The 21964-nt window shown below is 38.4% G+C and overlaps 1 protein-coding gene across 1 annotated transcript in view; it reads left to right on the top strand.

Annotated features, from left to right (window-relative positions):
* Positions 1-2604: 2604 nt before the first annotated feature.
* The window catches only part of tay (tay bridge kinase), a 59194-nt gene continuing 39834 nt past the window's right edge, over positions 2605-21964 (top strand). The window contains exon 1 of the mRNA XM_011501906.1: positions 2605-2998. Within this exon, the coding sequence (XP_011500208.1) occupies positions 2612-2998 (387 nt within the window). The 5' untranslated portion in view covers positions 2605-2611. The remainder of the gene's footprint in view (positions 2999-21964) is intronic.

Below are 21964 nucleotides of genomic sequence, written 5' to 3'. Positions count from 1 at the left end.
AGCACGGTAATATACTAAATAACCTACTTGAATAACACTCGTACGCCGAAGCCTTTGCTTCTTTCTGCATTAATCGCAAAATCGTGGCCAATATATTGTTTCGTATCTCCGGTGTATGTAGGTAATGATGATTATTTTGGGGTTTTCGCGAAAATGTACGTCGAACGACTGAGGAATAGGCGTAACGCGTACGACATTGAAAGTACCGCAACGACGTGACGTCGAAACATTAGCATTCGCGCAGTTCTAGCATCGCAATGTAAGCTGGAATGGCGCAAAGCAGTGAACTCTCTTTCGAATAAGAAAAGAATAAAAAAACTATTGTAGGAGTTATAAGAAGATGGACGTCTAAGTGATGGATCCCGTCGTAAAACTATATAAACGGAATCTATTACGTAGCAGCGAGGCGAATTTTAAGCTAAAAAAAAGAAAGTACCCTTGACAATATGTCGTTCGCAGTGCTGAAGAGCAATCGAGCCTCTTACGTAAATGACGATATATCTCTTTAAGTTTTTCATTATCAAGCGGTTAATAACATTATAGACGAACGTCGCGCATCGTCCATTAAACGTAACTCGCCTTTTACATAATCGCTCGCTTCGCGACGCAGTAGACGAGCGACGGTCGAGTCGGCCAATCCGCGGCTCATAAACACATGGTAATTCGCACACGGATAACAATCTCTTGGGTTGTCCAAGTCCCGAAACGAGTTCGAGTTCCGTAGGGGAGCGAATGGCTAATTGAACGTACGGGGAGCCAAATGAATGGCGGTGGATGAGACGAAAAATCGCGAGGAATTTGTTGTTGCCGGCATCGCGACTCATCTCCGCAAATTGAATAAATTGTAAACAATGGGTACTAAGGATGGCCGACAGCTAAGGAGTCAGATTTTCTTAATCGCGCATTTGTCGGAATGAAAGTGACGATAACTTTCGTGTTGCGAGTATATTGCGCGGGGAGAAAGCTTTGAAATTGTTAGTTGTTTGAAATGTAGTATGGACTCGCAATGGGATATCGCGAGTGCTTCGAGGAGTAGATTTTTCAACTCTAATCCGTTTTACCTCTATATTGAGACAACAATATGGTCATGGAGCTCAAGGTCACGAGTATTAATGTCTTAAACAAAATATTTGCTCCTGCGAATTGATTCGTTTTACGACTCCACTTACCTGGAATAAAAATAATAAAACTATACTAATGAGAGCTCCTTACTCTATTGTTGTACTATTTAGCCGGTATTTTGAAAATATGTTAAATTGATGGAAGTCGAAGGGACGAGAATGGTAAGAGCCGTTGTACATTGAAATGAAAATCAAGAATTACTCTCGTTATTGTATCGTGGATTATTGTTGTATCCTATGTATGTATACTATTATACGAGCAAAATTAACAATAGCTAGAAAGTAAACAGGGAAAAGCTCTCTAAGCCAAGTATTTCTAGCTGTAATAGAGAGAAATTCCCTCGATAATTTTCAAGAGTATGCACGCGTATACACAGATGCGTTTTTACTAAGCGTTTGAATTTTTGTGTGCGTGCGTGCGTGCGCGTGTGCTGCATGAAGAAATTGAAAGGGAAAAGCAATGTCATATACTTATCGCTGTCATATTTTTGTTTTAGCTCCAATCGCGGAACTACCGCTCGCTCTGGACAAAGAAGGAACCGCGGAAGAAATCCAGACATAAAGCAGAGCAAGGAGACAGAGAGAGAGAAAGAGAGAGAGAGAGAGAGAGAGAGAGAACAGACAGACAGAGGGAGAGAGAAAGAGGAAAAGGCTGCGATCGATGCTTGAAGCGTATCGCCGTCACTACTGTTGACCTCCACAGAGACCAGGTTGACGCAGAGGCAACACCTTGATGACCCAAGGACGTGGTACAGCCCATCGTCATTGTGATTGTGGAAGCATGAGAGGGAGGAGGGAGGATCGTGGCTAACCCTTGTCCGCCGACGAGTGTCACGTCGCTCTTAATTAGCTATCCCTTTCTCTCTCCCCCCGCGTTCCTCCCTCCCTCCGGGTGTGGAGCAGTGGTGCGTCGATTATCCTACATGTGCGCGCGTGCTTCGTCAGCTGATCAGTGAACGAGTGCGTGCACAAAAGGAAGAGAAGACGAGATAAAGATACGCGCACCAGGACGTACACGAAGGGAAAGCCAGCGAAAACCGAACCTTCACCGTCACGCCGCGAGGATAGCGACCGGCGGGCGTTTTGTAACCTCGAGATAAGTAAAAATTGTGTACAACGTCGTGTACAAGAGCAAGAGGCGCGAGGAGGAGGAGGCGGCGTCGACATCTAAATCAGCGAGGTCGACGACGACGACGACGACGACGACGACGACGACGACGACGACGACGACGACAACGACGACGAGGACAACGACATCAAGTACGATTACGACTTCGACGACAGCGATAGCGACAGCGCCTGCTGTTATAACCAGCAGCGGGACCAGCGCGGTCCTAACAAGTAACGTCGCTAGAAGCACGAACGGCAATGCCAGAGCGGAGGACGAACAGCCAAGGGCCCAGCATTTTGGCCAGCCGGCGCTAACGTGCGTCGGCCCCATAGCCGTGGCGACGAGCTCCGCCATCCCCGGCGGCGCGATCGGCACGACAATGGAGATCGAGGCGAAGCAGCGCAGCCAGCGGAACAGGCGGCGCGAGCGCGCCCAACGGATGCTCGCCCAACGCGAGGCCAAGCACCACCAGCTCCAGCTGCCGCGGCAGCCGTCGGCCGCGACCGGAGTCGCCGAGGACAGTCATAGTGGTGAGGAGGAGGACGGGCCCGATGGGACAGCGACCGCCACTCCGAGGCCGAGGCCCCGAGACAACAACGGCCACCCAAGGCCACCTAGGCCGCCCCGACCACCACGGCCCAGGAAAAAGTCCGCCCTGGCAGCCGGGGCTGCCGCCCAGTGCAAGGAACCGAAGGAGCCCATCTTCGAGGAGGACATTATCGATGGCTTCGCCATACTCGCCTTCCGCACCTACGAGGACCTCGAGGTGGGTGGCTACCATTCTCACTCCATCCACATTTTCCTTATTTCTCATCAGTCCCTCTTCTATTTTCTCATGTTTTTTTCACACCGCTTTACCCCGGCAAGATCCTTGTGTACTTGAAACGCGGAAGTGAATGTCGGTGATTACGAGTGTACTCGTGATAAAGGCAAGTTCGTTTTCCTTCGCTCAATGCTCGGTTGCGCTTGGCGAGGGGAAAACTTATTTTTTGTGATTCGTCAACTGTACAGTGACAAAAAGTGCCCGATCAAATTATCCTCCACGATGAGTGCATTCTCTTTCAATTATGTTTAGTGATTAGCTTTATTGTTACGCATCGATTTTTTGTTATTTGAGGTTATGTACTGGAACGAGGGCATCCCCTTGTTTGTTAGTGAGAATCTCGTTCATTTTTTCAAAAGCAGCGTGAAACAATTAACGTTCCCTGCGCGTTCTCGCCTCAATGAATATAGAAAAGAAAAATGTTCACATACATGTCAGTTTAATGTAAGTAAGTTGATTCGTATTCTACGATTTGTCTTGTGGTCGAAAAAAAATTTCGGTACTGTTACTCCGGCGAAACAATCCAAGCCATAAATGCGATGAATTTGCTGGTGAATAAAGTGTCGAGACGTTTATTCGAACCTGCGGATAATGTCATTTTTAGCCTGTTTCAATTATTTATAAGATCCTTATAATTATCGGGAGGCCAGATTTCACAAGTGTAATGAAAAATAACGGAGTTAAAGCACTATTCAAACACAATTACTAGAAACTCCAACGAAAATTTGACTTAACTAGTAAAGTGAATTTCCAATATTATGACACCGTGAAAAGTGGGAGAGGGAACGAACAAAATTTGAGCACCCAAACATTCTCGCTGCATCTGTAAAACAGGCACATTTTCGATGTTCGGAACTAAAATCTCAACGGATCAATAAGCGTGAATTAATCAATCATTGCCTGAAATGTAAATTTCATAATTACTTATTTAATTATATAAATTTTACACTTCTACACGTCTCGTCGTATTACACACACGCCAACTATCGAGTGTTGGTTAATAGTGATAACAACAAAAAATAACGCCAGCAACAACAATAAAAACAACCAAACACAGCATAAAGCAATAATACCAATAATAACAGTAATAATAATAATAATAATAATAATAATAATAATAATAATAATAATAATAATAATAATAATAATAATAATAATAATAATAACGATAATAAGAGGAATAGTAATAAATGTAATACTAAAATATTCATAACAATGGATACTTTTATGGTTCTACGAATGTCGTAAAAATTATGAGATCGCGTTGACTGTGAATTTATGACGGATTTGTGATTCTGCTGCTGTCGAGTCGACGAGTGACACTATTTGTTGAAGCAATTTCGTGAACGGTACGAAACTTTCTTCCTATAATGAGAGTACTAATGTAGAGCGAAATGTTTCACTTACTAACCATTAGCCTATAATTGACTGTTTCGGTTATCGCAATGGTCAGTAATTACCAGGCGATCGATTACTAGCGAGATTTTTATTCTTATGTAATATGTATTTTCGGTATGTTAGCCTGCACAATGTTCAAAGAATTATTCATTAATTACTACTTGATAATTTGTAAATTTCATTTAATGCTTTATTTTTTTTTTATTTTTTTGTTTTAATTCTCTTGCTTTCTGCGTAAAATATCAAAAAGCAATATTTATGTTACAAACAATGAAGAAGAGATCCAATCTCTTATGAAGATGCTTAGTACTGCAAAATATTCATAATCATTTTCATCTAGATATATTGGCTCTATCTAATATACCAGTTGTAACTTTAATAAAATAATTATTTGCAAATCATTTAGCTTTCATTGTTTCCGTAACAAAAGTGAGGCGGCGCGATTTAACCATAGACAAGCATTTTTAAAAGCTGCAGGAAATATTCAATTATTTGAAACTTTCTACACTTTGCGTCTCGCACAAAATTATGTGCATTTATATGCCTGAATAGCAAATTCGCCAACACCAGGGAACACCTGTTACAAGCCACGCACCCCGTCTGCAATAAAATGCACGCACGCACACGCACATAAACACGAAGAACGGGACATAAACAATCAATTAGAGAGTCAGGATAAAACACAAATACTAATACATATGGACGCACTTTGAACCTCATAACGAGACTTTAATTGTCAAAAAGAAAAAAGGAGAATTTTCTTCTGGATACGCGCCTCGCGTCAGCGCCACTTGGGAAAATATTCTCTAATCTTTGAGGCGCTTTGATAAACAGCCAGGAAAAGTTTCTCAATGACCTACTTTTTTAACCTTTCAACCGCGAATGCACGCCCGAGTGAGTGAACCAGAAAGATAGATAGATAGATAGATAGATAGATAGAGAGAGAGAGAGAGAGAGAGAGAGATAACATATACACGAGGCTTTTCCCGTGTATGCGAGACGACGAACTTTACCATGTAACGCGGAGTCTGATATCTATGTTCTTTTCTATTTGTGTCCGTCTCTGTTTTTCTCACTCGCGAACCCCAGCTCCGATAATAACGATGCACTTTGTAAAAGAGTGGCGTTATCTTGTGATTCTTAACGTTCTTATTGTTCAATGAATTCACCGTCGCGAGGATAAAATGCCTTTCGTCATTATTAAAAGAATATTTGACCAAGCAAGAGTTGGCTATCGATATCATTGCTTACGCTCTTCGTTAATTTGTATTTCAAAGAGCCCTCGGATATTTTAAACCCTCTCAAATGTTTATATCGAGTGTAAGCGTTGTTTCGAGCTTCATGAAATGGGCGTGCATTTTAAGCCGCCATGAAGAAGCGTATCTCTGTCATTTTATGTATGTCAAGGGCTCATACATTATTACTTGTTATTCATTCATTCGAAATTAATAATAAGATGCTAATACCAGTTATGCTGAACAAGTGCATTATAGGCTTTAATGCAGAAACTTAACTTATAAGAATCTACTTTTTACATCAATCTATAAAAGGAAAAGCGTATTGCGAATTAATTAGCACATATCATACCTACACTGGTTGGGCTTGTTTCTAAAATTTTTACTATGTGTGGATACGATGTAGAACGATACAATGTACTTTTCGCCGAGTTTGATTATTTAGAATAAACGATATTGTTATCGAACAGACGAATTAATTTTAATAAATGCCAAGTGAGCACGACGATACTTCTCTAATTATTAATATTAAATCTATTTATTTAATCTTAGAACGAGATAAAAATAAAAAAATTAATTTGCTAATCGTGCGTATACGACGTGCTATTTAACATAAACTAATGGGTTATGACAAAACGTATAAATAATTTGCGTCGAGTATAGGTAAAAACATTTTCAAAAATTATAGTAGATAATTCATGGCTGTGACTTTGACAAAAGAAACAACTAGTTGTTGTCAGGGATAAATTAAATTTGTTATTGGGCGATCACCTATCAATTCACATTTCTGTGCGTATATTTTTTCACGCAATTCATCATTATTTAATATATTTCACATTCCCTATTCTACTTTCATCTCTCTTTCTCTCTCTCTCTCTCTCTCTCTCTCTCTCTCTCTCTCTCTTTCTCTCTCACTCTGTTTTGCGCGCGATTCTTTAACCCATCATTTTTTATGCGCGTCGGCATGTCGCGCGCCATTCGAAACTCGAATATCGCGGCTGCAGCAGTTCTCGAATGAATTATAACCGCTCGTTCGACAAATTCACACACGTCTAACGTGCCTTCACTTTCTCTCTCTCTCTCTCTCTCTCTCTCTCTCTCTCTCTCTCTGACTTTCGCATACGCACGCGCGTACACCTTTCGACTATCTCGCGTGCAGACTCTGCTTCTTCTTTCTTCGTCCATACGTCAGACAGGAACAAGCTCTCGTGACCCAACATTTTTAAAGGTTTAATTCAGCAAAGTTTGCGTGCCATAACATTATATGTCGTTACCGTGTAAAAATGCTCGCTTGATATCGATTTTTGTGCGAGAAAAATGTTTAAATTCCATTATTATGTGTGTAAACAAAACGAACCGTGTTGACTACTTTTTCTCTACTTTGTACTTCCTGCCGCGTAGACAAATAAAGGATGCGCGATTGAAATTAAAAGATGGTATTTGCGTGTCGAATCATGATAATTCAATCTCCATATAAATAGCAAGGAAAGTTCAATTTGCAACCTTGCAAGAGGGGGAGAGCACAGTTATCTAAACTCAAATTCCAATTGTAATAGCGCTATTATTGGAATTCGATAGTCAATAACTGAGATACTTTGCCAGCGGATAATATTGTTATTATTATAGGATAGTTATAGGTTCGAGAATGCTTTAGTCTTGTTATCAATTATAAATTACGCGTCGTTAAAAATGCTAGCGGATGATCATAGCGCTGCTTATTTAAATGAAAGGGCGAAAAAACGTACGTATATAGCTTACGTATGTAACCTGAAAACTTTTACCAATATTTCGTAATTGGTCGTAGGGCATAATATGAGCATTAAATCTTTTATAATGCAGAATCAGTTATGGTCGATCAAGTAGTGGCAGTCCTTTAAATGAATAACTGCCTATCTAAGTGTCCCGTTAATTTTTTATCAATTAAAAATGCAAACAATTAGCTGGGCATAATTAGCGGACGCGTGTTACCGAGTTGGAATGTAAGACGAAGCAATGACGAACTGACATAGAAACCTCGAACGACAAAAGTAAACAGCCACATTTGTAGCCACTTTATAGTCGAAGAATCGAAAAGGTGCTTCAAAACACGAAAGATCGAAGGATTCAAATGCCAATACTTAACTTAGCTTCTGCGTTACGTTTTAAATAAGCGATTTGTTGTACCGAAGGACGAATGGGAATTTCCGAACATCCGGCGATAATATCCTACGGATTAAAAAATATAAATGGAAAATAGCTAATTTAAGGGAAATGAGTGCCATTACGGGAGAACTCGCTGAAACAATGGCCGAGCACGTCACAGCTCATCGACAATGGCAAGCTCGCGCGCGTACGAGCGCGTTCACACACACAGGCGCGCATTCTTTTATCCACACTTTTCCTTTCTCACTCGTTTCAAGGGGATTCACAAAGGCTCCTGCCAAGGTGGTGATGTCCAACACTAGAACGAATGCTCTTGTAAAAAAAAAGTCGGCACTTGGACATATACAAAATTTGAAACGGTTTGTCGACGAAGATTAGCTGCTACCCCTTCTGAATTACACGGATTTTTGCACACACACATATATATATATATATATATACACATACACACGAGAATATATTCCATTTAACTCGTCGACTACGTAATAACGTTTTGATTTATATCATTCGAAAGTATGATTCGACTTTGCTCCAACACTTTTCTGTTTCCTATTGTAGTTCGCCCCCGTTGAGCTACGGACTACCCTAATAATTTAATTATCTTGTGACTTTTTAAAATTTGCCGAGTTATGTAAAAGTTATTACGCGATTGTATCACAATGTGGAATCATGACTTTGAAATTATTGTTCCCCAGCTTCAACGACATATATACAAAATTTTTTTTTAATCTACAATGAAATCACATTATCGATTACAATATTATTACATCGCGTGGATAATTGACATTATACATTTTAAATGGAAGAAAGTTTTATAATTGAATTGATTGTTATCAATTAGCAAAGCTTAGCAATTGATCTTACAATTATATTTGTATTGAAGACGATGTAGCAATTACAATTAAATCCTATTAGAAATAAGTAGGAGAACGGATATGTTAATTAACTATTCAATCACATTCTCGCTATATGATTTAATAAAAAACAAATGTTCATATTATACAATATATAAAAGTGTAAAATTTTTCATTTTTCTGGCTAATGTATTTTGTATGGAAATTCGGTAGATAGTAAAAAAATTAGATTTTGTTGCATTATTAAAAAGTTCGTGTAAATTTAGATATAATTTAAAATTTAGCGCACTTTTAAATGATAATTTATACGGGAGTGTATATAGGTGCATATATACATATATTTGATAAATATTTCTCGGCAATAGATAATAAAGTCGTCATATTTTAGTAATATTTTCACTAAGTTTATACGGACTATATTCTTTAATACGTGAAGCTTACATGAATATTAATAATATTGAGAATCTTTGGGAAAATGAAATAATCATTGGAAAGATAAGTTTTAAATATTCGACAGACGACCCTCGCGATAACCAAAAACCAATAATAATTGCTACTTTATATAGTCACTTAAAACCCTGTACAAGACTTTATGAACATGAAATTTTCATGTGAGATTTACGTAACGTATTCTGCAAAATATGCAAAAGAGTGCAGGAAAAAAGATGATAAATTAGATTAAAATAAAATATCTCTACCAGTTGAATTTGTTTATAAGGTATAATAACAACCTTTATCAATTAATAGTAAGGTTCATTTGTAAATGAATCTGTCAAATCTTTTCAAAACGAACTGCCGACCATTACTTCTAAAAGTATGTTCGTAGGATGAAATATTTTTAGTAGTACTAAATTCTATTCGTGCTCTAATTAAAAATTATTAAGCAATAATACACATGGTTTTTCATTCATTGAAATAAACGAAAAGTTCTGCTGAAATTGTTTTGTAGAAAAAAATCTAAAAAATATAATTATTGGTAAACAATAAAACAGTAATAACTGTTGAAAATAAACTTTTATCGTAATTGCTTATAATATACTTCATCAAACTGTGCTCTTTTGTGCAAATGAACTGACGCGTATGAATTATTTACTGGAAATTAAAATAGATTTCTTAATGCGAGCAAAATATTTATACGATTTATTGGAATAAATTCTCATTAATTCGCAATTGTCGGTTTTAGGAATTACAATTAATACAGAATCAATGACGATTGAATAATAATCTCTCTATATATAAGATAAAAGATGACGATTTAGGTTCATTGCATTAGGTTTCAATATAAAGCTAAAGGTATGGAAAAATCCATGCATTACTGCAATCCTAGTTAAGCAAATGTTATGCTACCTGGAGGCGTGCCAATCCTCTTGTCAATGCAGGAGAAAATAGTCATAAGGATGGGAAGGCATTACAAACGAATCAACAAGTCTGTCGGAAAATTAAATTAAACATTTGATTGTATATATCGAATTGATGCAAATGGAGTAGCCGCAACTTCATGCAAATCATATCCCGCTAAGATCTCTCACAACGAGATTATTTTTAAAATTACTCACGTTTATATCAACGCCTGCTTTATTATACATAGTAAATTCGGCTCCTTTATGATGATGGAAGTGCGATAATTCTCTAGGACGCGGCAAAATGTATATTAGTCATTAATATAAATACAGATTTGCCATTAGACGATGCCATGAAGAGCGACTTTCGCGCTTTCCAAATTAGCACAAGATGGACGGCGCCACTTTCCCTCTCCGCTCCTGCAAGAATATACCTATATTTGTAAAAGGAGTGCATTAAGCGATCAGGACTAATTTCATAAATTAAACTTTTATCCTTGTCCCATACGCGCGCATGCACATGTGTGCACATGCATTAACGCGCGTGCGCTCGCAAACGCATAAAAGACACATTTATGTGGAACGCGAGCAACGTACACGAGTAGCGGCAATAGAGCGGAACGAGTTTCTAATTTCCGAGAAGTTGCTGTCGGTGGGTAGCGGCGGGCGGCAGGGCAGCGGAGTCGCGTTGGGTCGTCAGGGGCCGGGAGGGGGATGGGGTGGGGTGGGAGAGAAATTTTTGCTCGCTCGTCGCCGGGTCCGCCTTAATTGCAGCAGCAGCAGCAGCAGCAGCAGCAGCAGCAGCAGCGGCAGCGGCGGCGGCGGCGGCAGCAACAGCGGCGGCAGCGGCGGCGGCGGCGGCGGCGGCGGCAGCAGCAGCGGCGGCATCAGCAACAGCGGTGCTCCATGCGTCCGTAGTCCACATTTACGTATGGATGGGTTCCCTCGTCGGTGTGTATATATGGAGTTTTGCGGGAGCAATGTCGCCGCGTCATGGCCTAATTGAAAATACAAGATAAGAGCGAGTCGCACTGGATACATTTATGAATGCTTATATATACATCGAGGAGCGGCGCATTACATGTGCCTTACACGCGTACATCTGCGCTTGATAAATCTTGCGTACGCGCAAGGAATAAATACTGAATTTTTATACGGCGAGGTATGGCAAGGACGCGAGCGTCCAGAGGAGTGAAAATCTCCGCGCACATTTCTTGTATCGCTGGGCGCGACCCGGTAAGGATGGCCCTCGCCAGGGGCCGACATTTCTTCGAAAAGCACTTTAGTCATAATTAAGGAAAGATGCGTGCGTGCATACCCGACGGGAGTCGAAACGGAGGAGAGGAAGATTTTATGGCTGCGATTAAAACGTCGAATCTGAAGCTTTATACATTGTAGGAAAGCACACGATTAAACTTCCCTAATAGGGCGCGCGCACCGGCTTATTTATCTGCAGGCCTATGCGCTTTTATTAGTTTCGTAAAAGAAGAGAGAAAAAAAAATAAATTTACGATGATAATCGTCTTCGTCGTCGTCGTCGTCGTCGTCCTCGTCGTCTTCGTCGTCTTCGTCGTCGTCGTCGTCGTCGTCGTCGTCCTCGTCGTCTTCGTCGTCTTCGTCGTCGTCGTCGTCGTCGTCGTCGTCCTCGTCGTCATCGTTGTCGTTGTCGTTGTCGTCGTCGCCGTGTCGTCGTCGTCGCTGTCGTCGTTGTCGTCGTTCTCGTCGTTGTCGACTATGTCTTCATTGATAAGAGCCTTTTCTCACTCGTTGGACTGATAAATTTATTCTATAAGTGGTGGATCGATTAGGCGCTGCTTAAATGTCAAGTAATCAGGAATCTAGTTTAATATCTTATTTAGTACGACTAATTCAATTGTATCAATAATGACAATAGTATTTATTTCTCTCTCTCTCTCACACACACACACACACACACACACACACACACACACACACACACAGGACTTGTTTCACATGAAGCCACGCAGACTGCATTTAGCATGCAAAAAGATACACCGATCAAGGCATTATAACTTGCACCAGTTTTGCCTGAAAAAGATGCCGTATTTATTTAATTAAAAATAAATCAACTCTTGGGCGCTTTCTAATTATCTTACAATTTCATATCTAAACAGTCATAAGCGGTGGCTTTGATTGTTTATTAAAGAATTATCGTAATATATGCAACAAAGTAATCCAATTAAATAATTTATAAATATTTACCAATTCTCTTGTCATTTGAATTGTAAATTCAGAATAAATGCAATTTTAATCTGAAATATTTATTAGCTGCGATATTTAACGGGCCGCAACGAAGCCAGTTCCAGCCCATTCGCGCCTACCCGAGGGCCAGAGCCACCCTTTTCTGCTCGGCGTAAATAAGCGCAAATATTACAATTGCACCGAGCGAAAGTCCGCTAAAGTAAAGAAATGTTCATATAAGACTATTTTGTCACTTACAATATAGACGGATCGATCGTATGTATTAATCAATGCAGCTCGAAAATCAGTAGGCCTGTCACCTCCCGATAAAACGTTTCTCTACTTTGACATTATAGTATGGGTTGAAACAGACCGACTATAATATCCTGACACTCTCAGTGTCAAGAGTGCAAAAAATCGAGGACATTTATAGTCATTGGATATGAAAAAGATAGCACGTACGATTGGTTCAGTCGTTTCTCTCATTTTCTCATTTGTGGCCCACTTAGAGTAGCCCCACAAAAGACAAGGCGGCCGAAAATTAAATTTCTTCGCATGGCTAGTGGCAGCCGAGTGGATGCGGGGGCGGGGCGTGACAAGGCGCGGAAGGAAGGGGTCACCCCATTTATGCCAATGCTACTCTGATTTATGACGTAGGCGCAATGACCAGCGGCGGCAGACGAAGTCTAGAAACTGATCCGCTTGCTTTCGCGTGTTAATCATTTGACGGGGAGGCTCGTGCGCCGGAAGACATTATTAAAAGCTCCTCCTCGGCTTATCGTGGCTGTGCATCAATATTTCAGCCGTGAATGCTGGGAGTGACAGCGCGGACATTAGGCATCACGCGAAGTCGCGCGCGGACGGAATTAGAGAAATTTAATTTTAGTGTTAAGTGTTAAGTGCTCGCACGCGCCGAGTGAGTTGTCAGTCCTAGACAAAGTTTGACTATTGCATTGGCTTTTAATATGCACGGAGGATAGTATTATACGCAGGATATTTAATATATCATAACTATTAGAAAGATAAGGGTGGCCTTTCATTAGCTATGTAAGAATTTATTTTTATAAAACTTGTTTATAAATAGTAGGCGAGGATGAATGATATGCTTAAACTCGGAGTACATCTTCCAGAGTTTTGTATTACATTTGTATTAAGTTACGTACATGTGTTTGATTGTAATAATCTTACATATAAAGGAAATTCGATCCCTCGCGTACAAATAGTCTTTGAATCGTCAATTATCCGCGAAACATATTGTTAATCAATTTTGCGATAATCAGGAATTTATTGGCAAATAAGAAGCGAGTTCAATATATACAATTGATATCTCATGTCGGTCAATCATGTAATTTACCTTGCGCGCCAATATTTATAAATCTATAATTGTATAAAGGAAGTAATATCACACACGTAGCTAAGAACGAATTAAGACACTATTAACTTGCTGTAACTTTCAAGTGCCAAATCAAATAGATTAAAACTTTGATAGATGATAATCTGAAGTTGGCTAAACAAACATACAGTACGAGCGCAATGGAGTGTATTGAAAAAGAAAAAAAAAAGCCACTCGTCCGAATGAGCACCAGCCAATTTTCTCTTGACTCGTAATATAATGTCTATTATATTTCAGCTTCTACGTTTTTAGCGAATCTTACTTCACAGCTCTTTTTATTCGAGTATATTCTGTGCACAATGACCGACTGTCGTAATGTTTGTTGACGCAAGCAATTATAAAAGTAATCATTTTTTGGCAGCCTAATTATGACATGCATAAAAAGTAGTTAAAACCCGGACTAATTGTTTTGTTTTGTTTTTGCTCTTTGCTTTTTGTTTTTATTGATTTTGTCTTTTTTTTTTTTTTTTTTTTTTTTTTTTTTTTTTTTTTTTTTAACGTAAATTTTATTCTACGGTAACGATAAATTAAGCTATTATTTTTATTTTCCAAAAAATTAAATATGCTAAATAAATTGATATTTAACACTTATGAATTTATAGTATCCATAATAATTATTATTGCTTGGATATTTAATATTTTTATAAATCTTAAATAGTTACTGCGCAATGCCTTACAAGTTGTTAGGCTTAAAATTAATTATCTGTAGATCGAGTAAATCGTAAAGTTTGTAGCAAGACGTCTAAACACAGGATAATAAAGATTTATTATTTTAATTAATTACATATTTCACTACAATTTTATGAATAATTTTAGTAATATTTATACGAATGTTAAATAATACAAATATAACAAAATGCAATATGGAAAATGCTATTAAACTGATTTAACGCTTATAAAATACGGCATACAGACAAGTACGGACAACAAAAAACGGCTCTGTTTTCTTGATCATAAATTAACGAATTTGTGATTATAATTGTTGAATGCATAAATTAAAAATATAAAGCACCAACAAACTCAAAAGAAACCACAGAAACTCATTCGTGTAACATCCATGCCAACATAAAAGATACAAATGTCAAAGGATTAAAATCTACCCGCAGCGTTTAATGTTATTAAGATAATTCCAAGCTAAATTCAAGTATATAAAGCTTCATCTTTGAAACAAAAATGGAGATAAAAAGTAAAGAAAAAAGAGAATAAAAAATGTAGAAAAAAAACGAAACAACTCATTCTTTAAACAAAACAAAGCAAAAAGAAGAAAGAAAAGGAAGAGAAAGTAAAAGAAAATGATACGCGACTTTATAAAAAATACTATTCGAGTCAAAAGTACCTTTGCATTAGAGATTTCCATGGTAAACAAGAACGGGAAAAGAAAACGGGAATTATGCCGTGGGAAAGGGAAACAACGAGAATGAAAAGCCAACGTATTATTAAGATGGTTTGTTGGCATTCGAATTCAGGCATTAAAAAATTCAGGTTCCTCGCGAGGAAAAATATATAATAAAAATGGCGAAGTAGAAGAACTTAAGGGTGGAGAGGAAAGATGGCACACGAACGAAAAACGATCGCACTTAACACGTGTTTCTTTCGACACCGACAAAATGCTGTATGTGTACCTTCCGTTCTTGTCCCACTATTTTTTCTTTCTCGCTACCGGTGCCAGTCTTGCGAAAGAGGAACGACCGCGAAAAAGATAAAACAAAAGAACAACCACATGGAGAACGAAATCTGATAAACACGAAAAAAGAAGGAGTTATTCGTTAGCTCCTTGGTCAAAGCGAAAGAGAAGCGACTACAAAATTCCTCGCTAGACTTTACAAAAGCATTTTCTTTTCTATCTCCTCCTTCACATTCATTCCATCTCGCTTGCGCACATCTTACTCACTCTCGAACTTTCTCAGCAGCGCGATTATTATTTTTTTTTTTTTTCATTCATTTCTGTTTGCGTTTTTTTTCTCTTCTTTTTTACTTTCACGCGCTTTATCCGCACGTTCTTGTTTTCACTCTCGCTTATAGTTGTAGCAGCGGCCATTCTTTTTTCTGTTAAGGTTATACGATTGCGGCCATTAATTCATTACAAGCCATAACACTACTTTATGATGCAGCAAGAGTATTCTGATGGAATACATTTTTATTACTGCGAGATTACATTGTGAAAACGTAGCTAAAGTCATCATCGTCGAGTTTCACTTAACAATAACATCATCATCTTAATAGCTCGTGAAAAATCACGAATTTTTCTCGCGCGACAAGCAAACGGAAACCCCTGTCTCCTGATTGGTTCGCAGATGTTCCTTGGCAGGAGCCCCGGAGTATGTAGGGCGGCTACCGTACGACCGCAAATTCACCGAAATAAATACAACGAGAGTGGAAGAGTCGGAGTACCACACGATGCTTATTCCGCTCTACGTTTTTTTCCTTCTTTGCGTCTCCCTCGTGCTCCTCGCTCCTTTGTACCTATTATACATGTAGTATGCGCCCCTCCCGAAATCCCCCCTCCCCCTGCCACACTCACTCTATCTCTCTCTATCTCTCTCTCTCTCTCTCTCTCTCTCTCTCTCTCTCTCTCTCGGGCTAGCGCGCGAGCGCGCTTGCTCCCTTAGGGCTTTTTTCTGACTCGCCTCTCCCGCGGCGTATGTCTCCTCGCTCACTCGCTCTCACGCCGACCGCCGGGGCTCCTGGGGTTTCGACTGCTCTTTAACAAAAGATCAATTTTGCCGAGCTCTTGTTTCGCACCAGCGCTGTTGTATACATACAACAATTTTTATGATGTTTACCTTCTGTACCGAGTAATTGACATGGATCTTTTCTCCTCCTACTCTGCTACATCTCCTTCATCGTCCTCTCCTTCTTCTCTTCCTACTTCATCTCCTCATTCTTCATTCTTTTATTCCTATTATTATGCTGAGTGAATTATACTTACTCGCTACAGCTGAGATTTGGAGATAGAGTGACTATAGATATAGACAATTGCTTTCCAGTAATTGTTTTTTCTCAATCGAACGAGCGCTTATGTTTCTTCAATTGGTCCTTTCTATATTTATGCATACCCAGGTACTCAGGCGTACACACGCGCGCGCAGGCACGCACGCACGCACGCACGTACATATATCGTTAAACGAATTTGGAATTTAATATTCGAATTTGTAGAAATCAAGAATAATTACAATGAACGAATATCCGATATTATTATTATTGCTAAATTACTGGCTAATCAAAAAAATAAATATACTCTCATCTCAAGTAAATATTCATAAATCACATTCATCCTTAAAGCGACAATTAATTTAATTGATTGATAAAGCCATTAGCAATTTATTACGACTTGCCAGTGCATTAACCGCGAAATTCCGCACTTTGTCAAAATTACCGGATTCGTCGAATGACTCATTTCGTATGCGTGCTTATTGAATTGTGCATGTGTAAAAAAATACACAGAATAGCGTCGATACGCGATCTTTCGTATCCAAACTCTCCCTCGATCGTAATCCTCGAGACCCGAAAAAATAATCAAAACAAGCTTTCATTGCTTAATCGATGCCGCTCCGAAAAGTGAGAACTCTATGAAAAAGAAAAGAGACGTGAATTTCATCAGCTGCAGTTGCAAAAAAAGGGAAAGAAAACTGAAATCCCGAGAGCGATAAAAAAACATAAGGAAATTTCATCCTTATCACTCAGCATCAATATCGAATCCGCTATTCCGTCAGTTATCCGATAGGAGTGAAAGAGATGGTTGTCGGTGATTCCCCCTCGTTCGTTCGCCCCCCCCCGTGCGACCCAACGTCCGCCGTATGCCAAGCGCTGATTTTCTCTTTCTCTCGTTCGTTACCCGTCCTGCCCCTTCCTCCTCACAACCTCGATGGGATCGCGCCCTCCGGGTCATGTATATAGCACCCGAGCTCCCCGCCGATGGGGTGACAGGCGCATGAAAACCAAGCGCAACAACACAACTGCGCCGCCGCCCCTACGAGATCCATACGGACGCGTACCGAGATCGGAGCAGCTAATTTATCTGGATCGATTCGGAAAATCCCTGCCAAACCCTATTGTCTATTAATTCAACGAGTTAATAGGAAGTGAGGCTGGACGAGGCTCGAATCATCTCGCGTCGTCATGTATCGCACGTTTTTCCGAAATCTCCTCGGCATAAACTCGGACACACCAAGCTCTAAGTATCAGCCTACATATACGTGCCAGCGCGCGCGCGCGCGTGTGTTGTGTGCTCGCGCCCACCCGCCGGCAGATTGAGACGATCAAAGAGCCAACGGCGGCTCGCGCCAACTCAACCAGACATCATCACATTCTATTCGAAGCGATCGTTGCCCGTTCGCTTTTTTCTGCCACTCTTCCCCTTCTTTTTTGTCATGCTCCGAGGCTCTCGCGGCCTTTCGTATTGAACGCGAGAGTACCGATTACGCGACACGTCTGACAGTTGTGAACGAAAAATGTGGTCGTTACTGCCTCGATAAGACAATGTAATTTCATTATGCGTTTTGAGTTATAAGTCTGCGATTTCATATTTCCGTATGAATGTTGAGGAGGGACCTTTTTGAAATTTAATTATAAAAACGAGCGCCCATTAATACCAGTTCGTAGATGAAAATCTCTGAAGGCCCTTTCAAATTAATATTTCGGTTTCTCTTTCATCGGCTGGGTAATTTAAATCGGAGTAAACTTTTTTCGATGCATTTAGATGTAGAATTACTTTTTATTTGCTAAATTATATGCTTTTCCATCATTATGATTGGATTTTAATGAACTGGAGTCAACTGGCCGGGAATAACAATAGTCTAAAATCTTACTAATACGTTATGAAATTTTCTGTACCCGTGTAAATTCAATTCGAATAAAGATTTTACGTCACGCGTTTAAAAAGCAATTATATGTTTGCCAGGTGATAATTTCTCTCGCGCGTCGGCTACTTTTTATAATACGACAAAACCACAAAGATATATGTCGATATATAAAAGCATTAATAAAATAAATTTTAGTTATTATATATAGTTTACAAATTGTTGATTAAATGAAACGAGTAAATTAAAGTATGAAATTTTGATTAATAATTTAATCGTTTTATTATTAGAAATACAAATTACGTTTGTTAAATTGTACGGCATTTAAATCATACATTACTCAACTGAATATTAATAAATACAGTCTCTTGATATAGAAGCTTTTATGAAAATGTAATCATACAAAGATAAATCCTCTTATAACTTTCTAACGCATTTTCTTTTATTGCTTTTTCTTCCTTATTTTTATTTAAAAAAAAAAAAAAAAAAAAAAAAAAAAAAAAAAAAAAATCACGGCAGATTCATATTCAGGGAGTAGTTCGCTTAAAAGCAAAATTACTCCATCATATTTTTTCATGCGAATATGAACGTTATATAAATAACTAAAAAAATAACTAAAATTATATAGATTGTACAGGAAATTAATTTACTGTTCGAAATATCACTTTACTTTTACATCGACTAATTAATATTCATTCCCATTCATTCTTTTTTACCTCTGAATTTTTTCCTTTTTGAAAGATGAAATAAATCGATTACATCGATTTCATTACTAAATTAAAAAGCTTAAACGAGCAAAAAGTACTTAAGTCATTTAATTAATTTATGCAGTATAGTAGTTTAAACAGTTTTATTAATTAACAAATAAGATTTTACGCTAGGAAAATGAAGAATTAGAAAAAAAACATTCCTTTTTCTTTTTGTCGAATTCCAAGAAATGGAAGAAGCGTTGGATCAATTGGTATAATTTATTACATCATCGTAAAGGATTGTCCAGGAAAAAAAAAATACTTTCTTTTTTGACTTTTATTGAATTTTTATGATCGTAGGCTCTTTTGGCGAAAAATGGTACGTTTTAATTTATGTCTTTAAACTTTTCTCGGCGACTAGAGAAGGTGAAGAATAAATATTAATCAAAAGCGAATTATTCGTTTCATTGTAAAAACGGTAATTTTAAGAATCAAGATATTGAAATAGATTTTTTTTTTTTTTTTTTTTTTTTTTTTTTTTTTTTTTTTTTTTTTTTTTTATAAATCATGGAGATTATTCAATTATGACTTTGATAATGAAAAATGATTTTGTACAGGTAATCGCAGAAATGTTTCACAATTCTGAATAACTAAATGAAAAATAAAACGTGCATATCGTTCAAATATTCTTGTTATCTATTAAAAGTAATATTTGCTTTTATAAGAAAGGAGATTTCTGATCTCCGGTTCACCGATTTTAATAAAGCTGTAACAGGTGTTTTCTGGCTCCAAAAAAATCTAGTTAGATCTCTGGCTCTCGGTTCTTTTATTTTTCCCCCAAGCACGAGTAATTTCAACAGAAATGTAAATCATTTTATTTACAAATAGTATTCTTTTTATATATTTTCAATGAATAAATTGGCACTGTATATGTATGAAACAACTTTTAATTTGAAATACCTTTCGTGTTCGGAGTTTTTTTTGTTTTTTTTTTGTTTTTACTTATAGTATTGCTACCATTGCCAATCAAAATAATGGCTAAAATGAATAGTATTTTTTTTAAATCACAAGTTCATACATCATTTTGTGATTTTTTACATTATTGTTTTATAATAAATAACACTAGCTGCGATTTTAGCACGCGTTCACTCGGAAATAGATTTCATATCAAAACTCGAACATCGATGTGAAAATAACAGCTAAAAAAGATATAAATTCATAAGTGAGTTTTACCACATTTTGTAGTAAAATAATTTATGTTCATAGTGGAATCGCTAACTTGTGAAATATCGAAATCTTTAAAATAAAAGTACCGACTCTTCGTTTCATCTTAAGATATCGGAAAGTATCTTCTAGAGCTTTATGAAATGCACACACACCTAGGGACTCGAAGCCGTTCCTGTAAGTACAGTAACCTTTATTCAGATACAAGTTTATGCACTTATATATCAGTAACTACCCATAAAGTAGCATTTTTTATATTCTGTGCGTAAAAAAGGTTTTATCTATTAAAAGGCTTGTGTAATTTTCATGGGATCTTAAAAATGTCAATAATATTGTATTGGTTACACAATTTTGATACTTTGTTTAATAATTTTGTGCTAATTTCAATTTTTATGAAGCTTGTAACGTCGTCATTATAATACGAAGACGGTACTTCTAATGTAATATTACATCAATGCATTAATTGATTATACATTTATCGAATCTCTAGATTAAATAAGTCTAAATTGGTCTCTAATCGCAGTTACCGCTTTGATATGTGCATAATATGTCGATAAAATTTCCATCAAAGGATATTATAGATACTGCAGCGGTGTGCCATGTTACAGGGAAAAAAATAAAAGAATGTTCGTGTTCCGTCAATACAATAACGCCACTACTTTTTTTCACTATTAATTATACCTACATTTTTATGATCTAACTTCAATTATTAATTTAAACGAATGATTTGAAAAACAGAAGGCAAAAAAACGCAAAAAAAAAGAAAACAAAAAAATACAACCGAATCTTAACTCATGCTTGTCGTCCTCCCCCTCTGTCAAAGATGTGCGTTATCCTCAAAAGGCAAGAGGATACATTCTCAGAAACAGAAGGATGCGCATAACCGAGTTTATAATCGGATTAAATTTACCGTACATGTATTCATTCACGATGCGTCTGATAAGAAATTCCCGAGATACAATGTTACACGTTTTTACGAGTTCGCGCGGCGGTTTCGACTTCACAATGACGAAATCCATGCAGTAGTTTTATGATTACACGCGCGTGACGGCGCCGACGAAAGAAGAGGAGGCATATCCCTTGGGTGCTATATGTTTACATACCTATCGGCTTATCCACGCGCTTCGAATACACAGGATCATTGAATTTCTCGTCATCGACGACTTCATACACACGGCTCTATGTACCATAGCTCTAGACATTCATAAAGCTACTTAAAGCCCATGGATCGGCCATCTCCGATGTCCAACGCTCGCGTCCACCGCCCAACTACAAGACGCTTCCAAGCGAACGGCCACGCTCGTGAACTCCCCAGGATGCGACTATCTCTTTCGTATCCGAGGGCGTAACGGAGCGCGAACGGAACGCCATTGTGCGAGGGCTCGCCGTCACGAGATTAAGAGCCCTCCGCCAACTTGTCCAGAAAGCGCTGCTTTTATAGGAGCGCGATCGGGCCAATTTCGAGGGGCAGAGTTAGTCTCGCCCATCCTTCCCATCAAATCGGACTTTTAACCGTCTGCTCTCGAGGGGTGAAGGGTGGGAGAGAGAGAATTAACAAGAGATCGCCCTCGTCCGCTTGTAAATGCAGAGGCGAAAATCCGCGAGATGCATAAGCCGCTCGTGGGCCAGTGCC

The sequence above is a fragment of the Ceratosolen solmsi genome, unplaced genomic scaffold (assembly GCF_000503995.2).
Source record: "Ceratosolen solmsi marchali unplaced genomic scaffold, CerSol_1.0 scaffold23, whole genome shotgun sequence".
NCBI classification, from domain to species: domain Eukaryota; kingdom Metazoa; phylum Arthropoda; class Insecta; order Hymenoptera; family Agaonidae; genus Ceratosolen; species Ceratosolen solmsi.
Note: the sequence above shows the minus strand (reverse complement) of the source record. Positions and strands in the feature narration are given on the sequence as shown.